The sequence below is a fragment of the Lycium barbarum genome, chromosome 9, assembly GCF_019175385.1.
Source record: "Lycium barbarum isolate Lr01 chromosome 9, ASM1917538v2, whole genome shotgun sequence".
In the NCBI taxonomy this organism is placed as follows: domain Eukaryota; kingdom Viridiplantae; phylum Streptophyta; class Magnoliopsida; order Solanales; family Solanaceae; genus Lycium; species Lycium barbarum.
This window is the reverse complement of record NC_083345.1, coordinates 101867020-101886542: the sequence shown is the minus strand read 5'-3', so window position 1 is coordinate 101886542 and position 19523 is coordinate 101867020. Positions and strand designations below refer to the sequence as shown.

At 36.0% G+C, this 19523-nt stretch overlaps 1 protein-coding gene across 1 annotated transcript; it reads left to right on the top strand.

Annotated features, from left to right (window-relative positions):
• The first annotated feature begins 6252 nt into the window (after nucleotides 1–6252).
• Nucleotides 6253–6951, top strand: LOC132612080 (uncharacterized). Its single transcript, XM_060326423.1, has one exon. The coding sequence runs from the start codon at nucleotides 6253–6255 to the stop codon at nucleotides 6949–6951; it is 699 nt and encodes a 232-aa protein (XP_060182406.1).
• Nucleotides 6952–19523: the final 12572 nt, after the last annotated feature.

The window sequence follows — 19523 nt, the reverse complement described above, 5'->3', positions numbered from 1 at the left end:
TTTGGGGAGTCTCGAGGTGGTCAGCCTCAGCAGCAGCACAGTGGATATTTTTCTCAGCCAGCCCGTAGTATGCCTTCACAGTCCACGGGCAGGCGATTCGATAGTACTGGGCACACATGAGTAGACCAGAGTTCCAGGGCCTCGGGTTCACGGGTGGACAGAGGTTCCGGTCAGACGAGGCCACCTTTGCCTCGGTGTTCTCACTGTGGTAGGCCCCATTTTGGGGAATGTCGTTTTGGTACAAATGCTTGCTTTGCTTGTGGCCGTCCGGGCCATGTTATGAGGGAGTGTTCGTTTAGGGGTGGTCCAGGTGGTTCAGTTCAGCCCACCGGATCAGTTGCTGGCTCATCTTCCCCTTCTGTAGCTATGCGGCCGACACCGGCAGGTCGCGGTAGAGGTCGAGGCGGAGCTCCCGATTCTAGCGGTCCTTCGAACCGCTTATATGCTTTGGCCAGCCGACAGGACCAGGAGGCGTCACCAGACGTGATTGCAGGTATATTGTTAATTTTCTACTGAAATGTATATGCATTGATAGATTCAAACTTTATTTTATTATGTATTCCTCCCCCCCCCCCCCCCCCCCCCCCCCCCCCCCCCCCCCTGATTGTCATAAGAACTGGAATGAAGACCCGGAATTGATAGAACCGTTGGAGGCAGCTATCCATACAAGTAAAAGTGAATGTTGGGAATTTAAAAAGGCTAATTTGGTAATTTCATAATCAGAAAAACAAAAGATCCTCTCTAGATCGGAGTGGGACCCGCTACGAGAACTTCTCGAAAACTGTCAAGACCCCCGACTTGTCTTAAATTACGTGATAAAGGTCGTACGGGGTAGTGGATGCAATTATACTAGCATTAGCGCATTGGAATGCATTAAAGTTTCGAGGTTAAGCGTGCTAGGGCTAGAGCAATTTTGGGATGGGTGACCCCCTGGGAAGTACACCAAAATTACATAAATGTAGATATAAAGGACAGATGGGAAATCTGGGGTAACCTAAAGGAAATTAGAATGTACCGAATGGTTAGAAACCCTAAATAGGTCGGGTAGATTAAGGCAGAATAGGCCGGTGAAAAGAGAGACAGAGCGACACAGCTCTGGAATAAGAGTAAGTTTGAATAAGCGTTTGGAGAATGTTTTGTAAGCGAAATGGTAGTAAATGTACGTGTATGCATATGACATCCCATTTATGACTGTATCGATCGACAAGTGGGCCCAGCAGTCAGTGTTGCGATATGTGAAAGACATTGACTGAACGGAATCTAAAAGGCAAAGCGAAAAATATGGTACAGATGTTGCAAGTAGACTAATACTGATTCCACCACTAGTTAAAGCCGGAAAGTCTTAGTACAACGATGTTCGGGAATAGAAAGAAAGCGAGTACGAACAAGGGGATAGCAGCTGCAACGTTTGGAAATTTTTGAAGGAAAGAGAGAAACCTCCCTGAAGTATTACGAGACCCCCTAAGGTCAGTTGAACATTCGAGGACGAATGTTCTAAAGGGGGGAGGATGTTATATCCCGTAATCTTGCACATTCGGAAAATTTGAAATAATTGTGACTTGTAAGAGATAAGGCCATATTTTGATTTTATTTAATATATATGTTGTTCATGAAAAATGTTGATGCGAAAATATGGAGGAAGGCCGAGGGCAAAATTGGGAATTTTGAAAATTAGCTTTGGGGATTACAAAAATTAGCCACAAATAATTGGGCTAAAAAAAATAGAAAAAGAGGCCCAAAGATCATAGGGTGGCCGGCCATGGTCAAGGCAAAAAGGGCCCAAGCCCATGTGTTAAATTAAATTCATGAGATAAATAGATAAAAGGGCCATGTGATTGTCATTTAACACTAGAACATTCAAGAGAAAAAAGAGAGAGATTAAGAGCAAGAAAAAAAAGGGGTTCGGCCCCAAGGAAAAAAAAAAGAAAAGAAGAAAAAAAAAATCTTGAGCCTAAATCCTTGGTCCAAAAATTCATCTCTTTTTGAATTCCTACTAATCTCAAGACCCTCTTCAACGTGGTATAATTTTTTAGGCAAGAAAATACCTTTTGTGGCAAGTGGAAAATTTTAAGAAAAGGTAAAATTCTATCCTTTTTATGTTATGGAAGATATATATATGTTGTAGTATGTGGAAATGAGTGAAAAGTATGAAATTTGTGTGTTGAGGGTATGTGTGTGTGTGTGGCCGTGTAGTGTTGGTGATGGAGAAGGAGGAACAAATTTTATTTATTATGTTAATTGTGTTGTTGTGGCCTTGTGATGTAAACGGAAGAATAATAGTTCAAGTTGGCATGAAAATTGGTTGTTAAGTTGTTGTAGGAAATTATGTGATCTTATTATAGTTTTACGTAATTATGGAAATGGAATTGTTAAAATATGAATTGTTGTTGTTGTTGATGAAATTGGAAGAAGAAAATGTGATGTTGTGACCTTGTCGCATTTGTGGAGATTTCAAGTGGAATATGGCGATAGTGGGATTGTAGAATATTGGCAGAATTGTATGAAATGTTTTTGAATTGTATTTGGTTGATCTTGAATTAGTGATGAATATGTGAGCATTGGAATTGACTTGAAAATGTATGTAGTCGAATTGAGTGTTGACGAATTATGTAGAGAAGAAGGTTACTAATGTTAGAATATGTCTTAAATTGATTGTTGGTATTATTGGAATAATCGTTGGTATTGTTGTTGATATTTTGGCCGAGTTAAATTCTCGGATTTGTTGTTGATGATATAGCCGAGTTGAATTCTCGGGGATGGTAGCATTTACAGGGGAAATGTTGCCGAAATTTCTGTAGAAAAAGGTGTTGGTTGGAATTGAATTCTTAAGTGTTTATACCTAATGTTTGGTGCGCATTAATGCTGTTGTAGATCTTGTGGAGCCAAAGACTTGAATTCGGATTTGCGTAGAAAGCGGGCAAGGTATGTAAGGCTTACCTTTCTTTCTTTTGGCATGATCTCTATGAAATGAATAAATGAGGTATATGCATGATTTCAAAGAAATTCTTGTTCTTAGAGCCATTAGGGTGGCTAATATCTTTGATCTCCATAAGCCGTTTCATATGGTTTTGATACGTACTCATGATTCCGATGCTTTATTTGATAAGTTTCCAAGTCGTTTACGATTTCTATTGGCCTTTGATACGAGTATACGTAGTATGGTTAGGATTGTTGCATAATTGGATAATAAACCAAGTATAAGAATTCATGTCCTTAAAATGATTTTGTAAGTATTAATGTTTCTAACTTTTGCATAAAATCTTGGATCGGGCCGAACGTTCCTCGGCAACAATGATATAATACGTTCATGGATCGGGCTGCACGTTCCGCAGCAATACCATGTACGATGTTCTACGAGTATGCGTGCATGAATCTGTTGTATGTATACATATATGGAATATGATGTCGGCATGATATCCAATGACCTATTTGATATGTTCCTTAGTTGGTATTAATAGATAAGTGATATAATTAATGTCTTGATATGCTTTGATATGTACGTATGAATCCAAGTTATATTTGATTTGATCTATACGACGTCCGAAAGATACCTGATATGACTATTACTTCGATTATCCAAAAATGACTTCTAAAACGCTTATAGAATGTTCTGTACTTCAAACGTTTGTAACTTTCTCATACGAAGTCGGATTGACCTGAAACTTGTTTCTGAGCCTTCAGATGTCAGTAAGTGTACGTATCTATTGAGTCTTGATTTGTGTGCACATGGTTTCGCATTATTCTGTTCGTGCAAGCCTCAGTTTGGATTTCACTGAGCCCGGGCCAGGATATGTAATCGTGCGCAATTCTCTGCATTGTTCACCGAGTCCCTCGTAAAAGGGTCGGGTATGGTATATGTATATAATGATATGATTATGGCACCGAGTCCCATGATGGGCTGGGTACGATATATGTGTACATGATTTCATTTACCGAGTCCCTTAATGGGCCGGGTACGGTATGACTTCATTCACCGAGCCCCTCACTAGAGGGTCGGGTACGTTATGTATATGTATATGTATATGTATATGTATATGTATATGCATGTATGATGGTATGAAAGTAGGATGACATGGTTTGATCACCGAGTCCCTTAATGGGACGGGTACGATATGTATATGATATATGATGTCCGCACGCATAATTTCATTCACCGAGTCCCATGACGGGCCGGGTACGATATATGTATACATGTTTTCATGATGACATAATGATATGATTTTCACTCACCGAGTCCCAGGGTGGGCCGGGTACGATATGTAATATGAAAATGTTTGATTCTGTTCCATACTGCACAGATACAGTGGTTTCTTGATTTTGATACTTGACTTCTATAACCTCTGTTTCGATTATGATCTTTTCAGTTGTATCTCATGCCTTACATACTCAGTACATATTCCGTACTGACCCCCTCTTCTTCGGGGGCCTGCGTTTCATGCCCGCAGGTACAGACATTCATGTGAGAGACCCGACTGCTTAGGTTATCTGTTCTACTGCTCTGGAGTGCTCCCTTGTTCTGGAGCCCATCTTTTGGTATATACTCTTCCGTTATGTACATGTATGTGTATATTCAGGGGTACGGCGGGGCCCTGTCCCGTCATATGATTCTGCTATGTCTGTTAGAGGCCTGTAGACATATATGTGGGTCGTGGGTCGCTATTGCTCGGTTATGTCTGTGGTTGCGTTTAAGTGATCCTATCTGCTATGACAGCCTCAACGGCTTGTATATATATATATATATGCTTATGTATATGCTTCGGTTTGATATGTACGATATATGTGACCGCTTCAGAGTAATATCGGTATAAATCATTATATGTTGGGTAAGAATAAGATATGGCTACGACGATTTGATAAACAAGTGGGTACGGGTGTCCAGCTCGGGCACCAGTCATGGCCCACGGGGTTGGGTCGTGACAATCTTCAACTCAACAAGAGGAGATAACAAAGAATAGGAAAGTGTAGCAACTCAATGTTATTCATGAGAAACCTCCTGATGGGATAGGCATAACAGATGAGAGTTATAAGATGGAAGGTGGCACATTAGCAGGAACTCAAACAGGAGAACAACATATTGAAAAGATTCAAAGTACTAACAAAGGAGAAAAAAAGATAGGGCAACAGGCAGTAATCATTAACAGGAAGGTAAAATTAAGGATAATGAAAGATAGGTTGCAGACTCAATATCCACCAATGCACCTGAGGAACAATCAGCAGAACCAAGCAAAGTGGATGACATAGGGGATGATGATGAAGTTGAAAAAAGCAGTGAATCAGTCACACTGGAAAAACAAGATATGGGAAATGTCTCTCCTAGACAAACAGCAAAAGCAAAGAGACAAGCAACACAAAATAGAGGAAAAAATGTACCACCTAAGGCAATAGGTGGTGTGCTAACAAGGAAAGCTTATGCCCAAGGAAACTCTCAATGAATAGCACACTTATTTGGAATATTAGGTCCGTAAACACTCAACAGGCCTTTGAGAGAGTGGTTTTGATGCATAGACAAAATTAATTCAACTATATTGCACTAATGGAACCTTTTCAACATTCACGACATATTGACATGTATAAATTATGGTTGGGAATGGGAACTGCATGGCACAGCATTAATGGAAAAATATGGGTCTTTGTACATGAGGATTTTCAGGCGGAGGTTACAAAAGATACTACACAATTATTATCCATTACACTGACCAACTTGGAATCTGGCCAAGTGGTCAATATTACACTGGTTTATGCAAGTACTGAAAGGGCTAATAGGATCAATTTGTGGGATGACTTATATGATCTATCAACAAACATGGTGACACCATGATGGTTGGGGGAGATTTTAATGTCATCCTAGATGCTACAGAGAAATTTGGTGAGTTGCCTGTTAATTATCCAGAAGTAGAAGACTTTGCACATTGCTTGAGCATCTGCCAGTTAGAAGATCTTGGATTTTCAGTAAGCACTTATACTTGGTGGAATGGAAGATCTGATGAAGCATGTATTTTTAAAAGATTGGATAGATGTCTTGGAAATCAGGCCTTTCATAATTCATTCCCCAATTTTGAAGTGGAGCATTTAATCAAACAAGGGTCTGACCATTCTCTATTAAAGCTATCCCACAGAACTGACATTAGAATTATTAAGAAACCATTCAGGTTTCTTAACTTCTGGATCGAGGAAGACAGTTTTTTGGCCACTGTCAGGGAAAATTAGGAGGGGCATTATGGAGCTGATCCTTTTTTCAACATCCACAACAAAATGAAAAAGGTGAGTAGAGCATTGACTAAATGGGGCAAAGAAACATTTGGAGATATCTTTAAACAGGTGGCCACATTGGAAGAAGTGATTAAAGTCCATGAGGCAGAATTTGAACAGCATCCTACAAAGGCGAATAGAGAGAGGTTGCAGAAAGTACAAGCAGATCTTATCAGGGTTTATACAGTGGAGGAAAAGTTCTGGAAACAGAAGGCAGGGTTACAATGGTTTAAAGAAGGAGACAGAAATACAAAATTCTTTCATGTGCTTGTGAATGGGAAAAGGAAGAGGTTACAAATCAAGAAAATTCAAGATCAAAATGGAGTGTGGCTGGAGCAGGAAGAGGAGATAACTCAAGAAGCTATTAAATTCTATTCTGATCAATTTTCTGAGAAGCAGATACCTACAAATTTTGAGTTATTGGATCACATACCCCGCCTCATAACAGCTGAGCAGAATGCACAAATTAATGAACTACCAGAGGGGGAGGAAGTGAAGAAAGCAGTGTTTGGGCTAAATTCAAATAGTGCAGGTGGCCCTAATGGATACACGAGAAAATTCTTCCAATCTTGCTGGAGCATAATTGCAAAGGATGTGGTGCAGATGGTGAGATCTTTCTTTTGTGGCCATGAACTTCCTAGATACATCACATGTACAAATCTGGTGCTTATTCCTAAAAAGAAGGAGATTGGTTCTTTCTGAGATCTGAGACCTATCAGTCTTAGTAATTTTACAAGTAAAATATTCTCTAGAATCATTCATGAGAGGCTAGTTCATATATTGCCTAGCTTAATTTCCCCCCAGCAGGCAGGATTTGTGAAGGGAAAAAGTATTGTAGAAAATATCTTGCTTGTCCAAAAGATTGTACATGATATTAGGTTAAGAGGTAGGCCTGCTAATGTTGTTATCAAGTTGGATATGAAAAAAACATATGATAAAGTATCATGGCTGTTCTTAACTAAAGTGCTGAGGAAAATGGGTTTTGGAGAATTTCTAATAGACATGGTCTATAGAATCATCTCCAACAATTGGTATTCGGTTCTTATTAATGGTCAGCCTTGTGGCTTCTTCAAATCAACAAGGGGTGTTAAGCAGGGAGACCCTCTATCTCCTACTTTATTCATACTTGCTTCGGAATGTTTATCTAGGGCGCTGAATGCGTTGCACTATAACTCAAGGTTTTCGGGATTTGGAATGCCTAAGTGGAGCCCCTATATAAATCACCTGGCATATGCAGATGACACCATCATCTTTACTTATGCTGAGGAACAATCTCTACAAGTGGTAATGGAAACTTTAGCAGCATATGAGAAAGTGAGTGGGCAGAAGATCAATAAAGGAAAAAGTGCAACATTTCTCCATCATAATGTTACGCAGGAGGTGGAAAGCTTGGTATATAACAATAACAAAATTCCTAGAAAGGAGTTTCCTTTCACCTACTTGGGAGTACCAATATATTATGGAAGAAGAATGATAGCACGTTACAAGGAAATTACTGATAAGATCTTTAATAGTCTTAAATCTTGGACAGGAAAATTGTTATCGATTGGAGGAAGGGTTACACTTATAAAGCATGTACTACAGAGTATGCTTATTCATTTGCTATCAGCTTGTGATCCTCCCTCAGGGGTATTGGAACAAATCCATAGAATGTTTGCTAAATGTTTTTGGAGTAATTCAGTTGGGAATTCTAGCAAGCATTGGGTTTCCTGGACTACTTTGTGTCATCCTCAAGAGGAAGGGGGGTTGGGTTTGGGGTTGGGTTTTAGAAGCTTACAAGATGTTTCCAAGGCACTCTTTTCAAAGTTATGGTGGAATTTTAGAACCAAACAATCATTGTGGAGGATTTACATGAGTAATAAGTATCTAAAAAAAGATCATGCAATCACTGTCCACTGGATGAGAGGAACATACATATGGAAGAAAATGTTGCAATGTAGAGATGAGATAGAATCAGAAATCTGGTGGCAAACTAAGCAAGGAAATTCTTACTTTTGGATTGATAACTGGACAGGACGGGGAGCACTATACAAACTTATTCCTGCAAACTTCAGAAGGGACAATACTGTGGTACTAATTAAAGAAGTGGTGACTGAAGGGACAATACTGTGGTACTAATTAAAGAAGTGGTGACTGAAGGAAGATAGGAAGAAGACATGATAAGGGAGTTGCTACCAAAGAATCTAACTGATCATATTATCCAGAAACTACAGCCACCTGGTCAAGAGGAGGAACTGGACAAACCTCACTGGAAACCTGATTCTAGAGGCAAATTCACTGTTGGGACAACTTTAAATTTAATTAGACAAAGGGTGGAACCTAATATACTGTACAAGAAGATGTGGGTAAAAGGTTTGCCTATCAAAATCTCATTCTTCTTGTGGAGATTATGGGGAGCAGAGGTACCACTGGATGATGTAGAGAAGAGATGGGGCTTTCAATTTCCTTCTAGGTGTTATTGTTGTGAGGAACCAGAAATAGAAACCATATCTCATGTGTTTCATCATTCACCAATAGCACAATACACCTGGAAGTATTTCTGCAGACCTATGGGCATCAATATTCAAAACCTACATCTACGTCAGCTTTTTAACTTATGGCGGGACACTCATGTTAATCATCATGTGAAGTACATCTTTCAGGTTGTTCAAGTTATTATTGTGTGGGAACTATGGAAGAGGAGAAATGCCATAAGACATGGAGGGAAAATGTCCAAGGTGAAGTTGATATATGAAATTATGCACAACATTATAATGTTCATGAAGGTAAGAAGAAGCAATTTCAAACAGGCAGCCTAACACTGGAATACACTGGTGCAGACTTTGCAATATTATGCCCCAAGAACTAAGGTGATTAGAGTTCTCTGGAAGCCCCTTGATACTGGTTTGGTGAAATGCAATACCGATGGGGCGTCTAGAGGAAATCCTAGAAGAGGATCATGGGGATTTTGTGTGAGAAATGAGACTGGAGACTTGATAGCTACTAAGGAAAAAGAGATGGAAGAACCAACTTGTACTAATACTCAGGTAGAAGCTATGGCTATAGTACAGGCTTTGAGATATATGAAGCAAAGGCAGTATCAGTAGATTATAATTGAAACAGACTCTCTTTTATTAAAGAATATCATTCTCACAGTTTGGGAAATTCCCTGGTAGATAATTGAAATGGTGGAGGAAATCTGGAGATTAATGAATAATAAAACAGTTAGGGTGATACATTTAATGTGAGAGGGTAATATGCTAGCAGATCACCTGGCTAATTTGGCACTAGATCATGGAGAAGTGGCTTCAGAATCTTTCCAGGAGTTGGGAATTCAAGGGAGGAGATTGATTAATAATGATAAGTTACAATTACCATACTTAAGGATCAGAACATGCAAGAGATGAATGGACACATTGAAGGAAGCAGGACAAGTCATTTTTTCCATGTTCAAATCCTGTTGTGGGAGGAGAACATGGGAAATCATTTTTATCTAACATTAGTCCCTTGTTTTGCAGCTACCTCATACATAAGCATAGAACAAGCAGGACCACAACATGGACAATCTAAAAAGCAGGAAACAAACAGATTCAAGGATACATAGAAAGTCAGCAATGGAAAAAACAGAGATTTCAATGAGATACCAACAGGAGTGAATCGCACTGAAACAAGCGAAAACAACATGAAAAGGTGCACGATGTACCAGCAAAAAAGAATGGATGGGGAACAACAAGACGAATCAGCAACAAATGGATCACTCTCACAAGTTCAACCACAAGACCACAAGCGAAAAAATATATAGATCGACAAGGGAAGGCAACGGAAAAGACGTCAACTTTACAAGAGAAGCAACACCACAAATCAAATCGGCAAAAGAGGGCAACGGAGATGATGAACTCACCTGAAGATTTAGAAATCGGGGACCTAAGATTTAGGGCTCTGTACTTCGAAATCGACATGCTCAGCAACTCCAAGCTCATCAATAAGGGCCGAAAGCAAGTAAAATGGAAATCAATTTTGAGCTGGATTTCGAAAATGAGCTTCAACACCAGCACTCTAGTTTCCAATTAGGGATTTTAATTTTTGTTCTTCTTTTCGTAGGACTAGACTTTACTATTTATGATTTCATTTTATGCATTGTATGACATTTACTTTCAATAATAATAAAACAGCCCATGGGGCCTTATTTTTTTTAAAAAAAAATGTGAACCCATTTGACTGAGCACGGAGTTTAAGAAAGAAGAGAAGACTTTTAAACTTGTAGTCCTAAATTTTTAAACTTATGGTCCTAAATGAGTCACATATATTTTGTGTGGCTATAAATCATTGCATAAAGGTAAAGTATTTACAAATATAGAAAGAGGTCATTCTTTTGCCACGGACTAATAAGGAAATAGGTTCATATAAATTGAAACAGAGGGAGTAGTAAGATGCTATATAACGACAATAAGTGACCTTTAGATTACTCTAGAAACTGAATAAGTTAATCCCTATGAACCTATCTTTGAGTTTTATTACATGGAAGTAGTACATTGACTTGGTTCTAAAACTCAAAGTGCCATAATTATAGAATAACAAAGATTAAGGACCAAAATGTTTTTTAATTAAAAGTTCTGAAGACCAAGTCCGCGGTAAAACTGATGCATCTTTTTCTTTTATGTAAATATTGTTCTTATTACTAGTTGAGTACTAATTCTACTATATAGAAGCATGCTTCCTCGTCAGTCATGGCATTTTAACAAATAAAGTGAAAAGTGAGGGTAGACGACCAAGGTTTTCTGTCATTTCATTCCGTTCACGTGCCTCCAACAAGTACACATTGCCATGTGGGTGTATGATGACAGTTGAAGCAAATAGTCTGTGCCATTTCTGAAAAGTGGGTGCCTAAACGTGGCCCCACTAGAATTCAAGAATCAAGACCATTCATTGTTTTTTTCTTTCTTACTTGAAAAACAAAAAAAAAAAACTAGCATGACATCTATTGTAATCTAATTAATTGTTTTATTTTCCTACTTTCAATTAAAGTAAACTATTTCCTCCGGATAAAAAAAAAAGTGTCCACTTAGCTCTTTTTTGGGATCAAAAAAAGTATTCACTTATTAAATCAAAAAACAATTAGTCTTATCTTTTCAAATTTTCCCCTATTAAGTGTTCTGTGATCAAATGACAATGTCTATTTAATTAGGGATAGTTAGTCAATTTACATTTTTTTTGAGTGAGTAGTTTCTTAAGGGGTGTGCAAATGGCTAAATAGACTCTTTTTTTTTATCCGGAGATAGTAATAGGTTCACTAAAATAGAAAAATAGATATGGAATTTAAAAAAAAAAAAAAAATTTAAATCTTATAATATTAAATTAAGGATTATGTAATATACCTAAACTCTCTTCGAATTTTATGGTGTTAAACATGCAATGTAAAATTTGAATTAAAGAACCAAATAAGAATGACATACTAAAAATAAAAATAAGATACTTGAATGAAACAGAAGGATTAGCTATAAATTTAAATAGAATATGCATTATGAACTAATAAAATTTTAATTTATTTTTCAAACTTACCAAATTAAAATTTGTTAAACAAGTGTTACTTTGGGTCCATTTTATAATACCGACAATATAATCTTTTTACATTTTAAAATTAATCAAATCAATTTTTCATCTGTTATAATAGATTGCTTGCATTATTTTTCAAATTAGTTCATAATTCTTAATACTAATATTTTTTTGTCTCAAATAAGAAAGGGAAAGGAATTCTTTTTATGTAAATTGTCTCTTTTTAAAATATTAATGAGTTCCATGTAATATTATATTGACAAATTTAAGTTTTCACAAGCTTTCTGTGCATAACCAAATATAATACTGTGATGTTTTTGTTTTAACTATTTGGTCCTTGCAATTATTTATTCTAATTAATTTGATATATAACTATATATCGTAAATAAAAATAACTTCAGTAAAAGAATTTAAAACTGAATCTAGATAGGATAGTCTAAAAATACGTAAATGATCTGAAATTAAATGTAGTATTTTTCATTATAGTGACTTAAATAATACTTTTAATTATGCATCATTTTATCATGAACAAATAACTGAAAAATAATCATCGTATCATGCTAACATTCTTTTTTATTATCATTAAGACAAATTACAGGCTTAGTTTATTTCAAAAATGAGTTACACTCGCTCCTCCGTTATAAATTCAACTACTGAGCAGAAAAAATGAAAAGTAAGCTCTTCAGCATAACGACGTATAATAATTCATCCTTATAAAATTATAATTTCAGCTTATGAGCAAGAAATTGGAAGTAATGACCTTTAGGACAATAATGCATAATGGCTCATCCTCATGAATTGTCACACCCCAACCTTGGGGGGTGTGGCTGGCACCCGACACCCGATGGACCGAGCGAACCAACTGTGATATACTTCTTACAATTGAGAATGTTTCTATGAGGATTACGATGATGATGATGATTTCATATTTAAAAGTCCCAAGCTTATGATTTCAATGTGAATATGAGAATGTTGAGTTATTCTCGTGATTTTCTCGAATTGTTCGTATCTTGTAGGAAGTCAGTTATAAAGTGTTCGAAGCTTATGGAAATGTGTATAACTCCAATCGACAAGGTATGTAGGGCTTTCTATTCTCTTTGTGGCATGACTAGATTTCAAATGACCTTTCATTGAAAAGTTGTTCTGCTAACTTGGATCGATCGCGTTCCATGATAATTGAGCTGACACATACTCATCTATGACTTTTACCAAATTATGGTCCACATCTCCTTTTGGCTATCGATTAAAAGACTTTCTGTTCAACTTGTGTCGATTATGTCCCAAAATGGTTAAGCTTATCTTTTTCTCATGAATAGCTTGTATTGAAGTACCTTTCATATTTCGTATCCCTCTTGTTTATCGAATGAAGAACGATATTAGTTATGGTACTCTTCAAATCAAAGTTGAGTTGATCTGCTGGTTGGTGAACCACGACCACTTATACGGGCCGTACAATATTATACGGACCGTATAAGTGTCCGTGGAAGTCCCGACGGGCTGATTTTCAATGTTTTTATAAATAGATGCCTTGGGTTCTTTTACTTCATTTTTTTCATATTCTACAAGTGATGAGAGCTCAAAAACCCTTCTCTAAGCATATTCCACTCAAGTCCAAGAGAACATAAAGATCAAAGACTAAAATCAAATGTTTATGTGTTAGAAAGCTTCTAAGGGTTAGAGGACCACAAGAAATTCCATTGGAGGAGAATTAGGGTTTGGTTCAAGTGAAGTATTTTCACCCAAGGTTCATCCCTACACCATCTAAGGTAAGATTTATGGTATTTCCATGTTGTTTAAGGTATTTGAAAGTTGAAACACTTGGATTGTAAAAGGATATAGAAAATGTGTCTTGAATGTGAGAATAGTAATGTTTGTGAGTAATAGCTTGGGTTGAGTAATGATTCTTGATATTCTATGATTATAATCATGTTATGTATGCCATTAAGAACATGGGATAGGCAATGTGTATGAATGAACGTAGTCGTGTGTTATGACCATGAATATGGGTGATTGGAAGTGAATTGAGAAATATAGATAATGTGGATAAATAAAGACTATTGTTATGATATTGTGAATGTATTATTGACGTTTGGGAGTTGATATATGATATGGAGGAAGTCGTATAAATAAAGGAGATGCTGTCCAATTTTCTCTAGCTTTAGTTGTGTATGCTAGCCATCGATTTCTAATGATAGTATGACTCTAATGAAGGTAGAAACGTGAGCATTGGAGGAGAACGTGCAAGTGATAAAATAGTTGAACGGAAAGGTATGTAAGGCTAACCCTTCTTTCATAAGGCCTGGTTCTTTGGCCAAATATACATTCTTCTATGAGCCTATGACGCTCACTAAATGATTCTATCTTCGAAAAGCTACAAAGCTTATAATTCTCGATATGTATCACGATTGTACTAAATTCCTCATATGACGAATAATCCTCTAAGGATAGATGTAATGAATGGCGATAATGGTGATAACGATAATGATGACGACGTTAATGGTAATGATGATAATGATGACGATGATAATAGTAACGATGCTAAAGATGCTTATGAGCTTTTACGTATATGTGTCTATGTATGACTATTATGGAACCCCGAGCTTATATGGCCGGTTAGAATATATATTTATGTAACGCGCGCACACCTCTGCAGTTGGGTACGGATAACCCTGAAGCCTTGGTAGGGCCAGGTATGTGTAACCCTGAAGCCTTGGTTGGCCAGGTATGTATAATAACCGAGCCTAGCCATGGTCGGGTATGTGAAGCACTGAACCTTCGTGGTCGGGCATGCTATGTAAATGTTATGTATATGCTATGGATATGTATATGATATCAATATGAGTATGAATACAAATATGAATAAGAATACGTATATGAATACGACTATGGATACGAAATGTAAGTGAGTACGGATACAAGTACGGATATGAATACAGAGGTATGTACACAATCTCACATTAGAAATGAAAAGTCCCTATGAAAGGCAAGTAAGTGATTATGACGATGACACTACTATCTCCCATCATATGCTATTTCTTATGTTGCTTATTATGCTTCTATATTGATATTGATCATGCTTTACATACTCAGTACATTCTTCGTACTGACGTCCTTTTGTTTGTGGACGCTGCGTCATGCCCGCAGGTGGCCAGGGAGACAGACTTGATTCATAACTACATTACTCAGGGACTACATAGCGAAGCTCTATTTCTTTCGGAGTTAAAGCTTTTGGTACTTATTCTTTTGTGTATATATTTATGGGCATAGCGGGGTCCTGTCCCGCCTATATGATATGACATACTCTCCTTAGAGGCCCGTAGACATGTGTATTTAGTTAGATGTGTTTGGCCTTGTCGGCCTATATTTTGGATATCATTTTGTTAGCCTCGTCGGCTCATGTACATTGATATGGGCATAGTTGCTGATGATATAAATGCATTGATTGTCCAATGGGATTAGTATGATTGATGGATAGAATGTATGATTTAATATGTGACTCACCTAGTTATAAATGTAAAGGTATGTTAGGGGTGCCGGGGGGGGGGGGGGGGCTAGTACCGGGTGCCCGTCACGGCCCACCGGTTGGGTCGTGACATGAATATTATTATTATTATTATTATTATTATTATACCCATGCTTTGTCGTCAGTCACGGACCAAAAAAAAATCAGGTGGGCCCCATACTAAAAACACCAAGCAATATTTTAAAAAAAAAAGGAAAAAAGTGGACCCCACCATCTCCAAACTCATGTAAAAAAAGAAAAGTGGACGACATATTAAAAAAACAAGCAATGTCAAAAAGAAAAAGTGCACCCCATATTAAAAATCAAACAATATTCATGTAATTCCCAAAGTATCCCCATTAAGTCAATAATGGTGGATTCATTGCCACATGCGTATCAACCCATTAGTGAGAGCAAATGAAATTATTGTATAGCAAAAAACATGGATTCCATATTATTGCTTTTCTTCAAAAGGTTAAGTAGTCAAACCATACAATTTCCTTTCTTTTCTTATATTAGCCTGAGATCTAATCTAGATATTTAACTATTGTATTTGCTATTCCGCCATGTCATTTATTTGTTATGTTTACTAAAATAAATATACTTAAAATATTTATATTTTAAGATAAGATAAAATTTAATTACTTTTTCATTTTTATTCTTACTCTAATAAATGTGAAAAGAGATTAATGTCATAAAAGAAAAAATAATATTAAATGGAGATCAAATAATTAATAAGGTAAATTAGTCAAATCATAATTCTAATTGACGTTTTCTTAAAAAAACCGTGCAAAAGACAACATGACAAGTAAAATGAGCTAAACCAAGAATGTTTACCAAAAATTTTAAAATAGTAGTTCTTCGTTTAAATAGAAAATCAAATTTTTACTTTGTTTCGTTTTAAACATGTATGATTAATTTAATAATTTGAATTAGAATTATCCAAATCAAAATTTGATAAAAAATAATAAGTATTGTTTAGGTCCAATCTACATACATTAACAATAGACTATTTTACACCTTTAACTTAATCGAATTAAAATTCAAAGTATCAACTAATGCTTAAATATTGCTATTGTTTTATCTCAAAGAGAGGAAAATAGTTTCCTTTTAAACAAGTCTTCTCTTTTAAAAAGTATTAATAAATTTTTGCCAACTTTGTATTCGGAGCAAACACTAATATAATAAAGTTCTGGATATGGAGCACAAACTACAATGTTATATTAATCGTGTTTTGAACATAGTGTGTGTATATATATATATGCATAAAAACAGTGCCAACTTATGTACGTTTATTAGCAATATAAAATATATATATTATTACTACCCAAATATAACTACATATACATAGATACACTATAATCCAAAGTATTGGACCCGTGCGCAACACAGGCATACGTTGTCTAGTTATTATTAGAAGGTATAGCTTAACTTTACAAAAACTGCTTTCTTTTTATTCTCTGGAAATAGTTGAAATTCCTAAGATTGCATCATTTTTGCGTATCCCCCAGCGATACTCCCTCCGGATCAAAAAAAAAATCCACTTAGCTTTTTTTTTTTATTAAAAAAAAGTTCACTTAGCAAATCAAGAAAGAATTAACCTTGTTTTTTCATATTTGCCCACATTAAGTGTTATATGATCAAATCCCAATGCTTCTTTAATTAGGGGTAGTTTAGTCAAATTACCTATTTTTATCTAGGAATTAGTATTTTTTTAAGGAGTATGTAAATGACTAAGTGGACTTTTTTTTTTTTTTTATCTGGAGGGAGTAATAAATAATTAAAGAAAAAAAAATATTCAGTATGTTCAAGCTAAAAGATCTTTTTTCACTTTACTTTATTTCTATTATATATAAAAGAGTGAAGAATAGGACAATCAAGGGTAGTTTAAGGATACCCTTATTTATTAGGCACCTTAACTTTGTCAATTCAATCAATATTGGGACTTAGTCTTACCACAAACGAATATGTCATGAATCATTAATTGTTTGATAGTAATAGTTATCGTGTCATAGTAATAGTGGACTCCACTGCCATTTAATTTAGGTGACTAATGAAGGAAAAAATTAAAAATAAGAAATATGTGTGCAACTTAAAATATTCTAAAGTTTTTCTAAGCTTGTAAGGTCCCATCTTTCAAAACCCAAAACACTTAAATCATTTAAAAGGAATATGATATTTGTATGTCTTTCTTATCCATTTGCTTCTTTTAAGAAAAATATCATAACTATCACTTATTATGAGTGTCGAAATAGTTAATAGATAAATGATTTAGCTAGGTAAGTCCAAAACAGGAAAAAAAGATAAAAGGGGTGGGGGGAGGCATTTCTCCACCCACCTCATCTCACCCTTTTTTGGATTTCGACTATCAGTAGAAGAGAAATGAGAAAGTTCGCATAAGAGACCAATCAAAAAAGTAAATGTCCTATCTGGGAGGTTAGTTGTTTTACAACCTTTTTGCAAGATGGAGTGAACCATCAATCACCGATATGCTCTATATTAATAATTAGTGGTCTTTAATACTCCTTCTGTTTCAATCTGAATCTATTTCCTTTTTACTCCGTATCAAAATGAATGATCTCTTTTCTAATTTAGAAACAAATTAACTTTATGAAATGATTTACAGCCACATAAATATTCAAGACTTATTTCAAACCACAAGTTTCAAAAGTGTTCATTCTATCTTAAATGTCGTGTCCAGTCAAATAGATTCACATAAATTGAAATGGAGGGAGTATAATTTAGAAACTGAATAAGTTAATTGTCGTGAACCTATGTTTGAGTTTTATGACATTAAATTGTCATGGGTTTGAAACTTATAGAATATCAAAGATTAATGACCAATATGTTTTTTCTCGTCATTTATTTGGCCTACAAAGAAACATGACTACGTATTGACATATTTTTCATCTTTGTAAGGCTTGACAATAGTTTTTTTTTTTGGGCCTTTGTGAATCACTTGAATTTTCTCTGTGCTTAGTTTCATGTTGTTGAGTTTTCGGGCTCCTTAGCTCCTCGACAACTGTATCATGTGCAAACACACCTATAATAGATTTCTAGGTTCAATATTTTAGAACCCTCTCCTTTTGATGCAACTCCATAATAAAAGGAAATTTTATTAGAATCAGTCTCCTCATATGTGTAGGTGACTATCTGACCATTAATTTCTTGCGAAGCCTCAACACCAGCATAGGATCCACTATTGGATTCCCTTTCCAACTCTTCAATAATCTGTTTGTATCTCTTCAGAACTTCCAATAATCATACAACCTGTTTCTCCATCTGAAATTGTGTCTTCAAGGTCAGCTTATTCATCTATTTGATCTTTAGCTTCTCCATCTGCTTTCAGTATTTTCTCTGAGCTAGTGATTGACTTTGATATGACAGATGATTGATCAGAGACTTCATCTTCTAGTACAATCCCTCAATGCTTTCTCAGAAATGGTCACCATTGGTATATTTAGTTTCAGACACTGCCTGCTCAGGTTCTACTTCAGCATCCTTCACGTCCAGACTTTTATTACTAATTTCTGGATTTGTTTATTTGATTTCCTAGGTAGCAGCTACCGCATCCACCAGTTTGAATGTCTTTAAAATCTACTTATTTTTTGTTGATGGCAATAATTCCCTAATTTTCCACATGATAAGTTGTATTATTTGTTGTCACAATAATATCATGACCATTGTATTCGCGAAAGTTGGAAAATTTGGACCCTTCTCTAGTGAAATGATGCCCACATCCTAAATCAATGATTCAATCTCTTTCTAATTCGATGGAAGCTATGACATCTACTGCTTCAGTCTCATTTATGAAGTAAGTTCCCCAGTTTTCTTCTTCAAAAGCTTTATCAGTTTGAGCTATATTGTTTTCCTGGCTCAACAATATCTTGTTATGTGCCCTGCTTTACCATACTGATAACATTTTAGAGTTTTCATAAAGTTATTAGTAGACTCTCCTGCCTTTCCCGGCGAACTTGAACCATTTTGGAATCGAGAGTGTCGCCTATCTTTTGTTGATTTTCCTTTTAAGTTCCTCTTGTAGGCTATAAGAGTATTTCCTTCCCTTCTTTTATAGATCCACTAGCCATCCGTTTGGATAGTAGCTTATGTGATGATAACAAATTCTCAAACTCCTCCGCGGATGGTTGTCGAGATCATCTTTGAATTGATGTAACAAAAGGAATATATTCTGACTTCAAACCACGAACTATAATTCTTCTCATTCATGCTTCAGAGATAG

Bases quoted from the DNA above. Each gene is read 5' to 3' on its own strand.
- LOC132612080 (XM_060326423.1), top strand. From the start codon at position 6,253: ATGAAAAAGGTGAGTAGAGCATTGACTAAATGGGGCAAAGAAACATTT.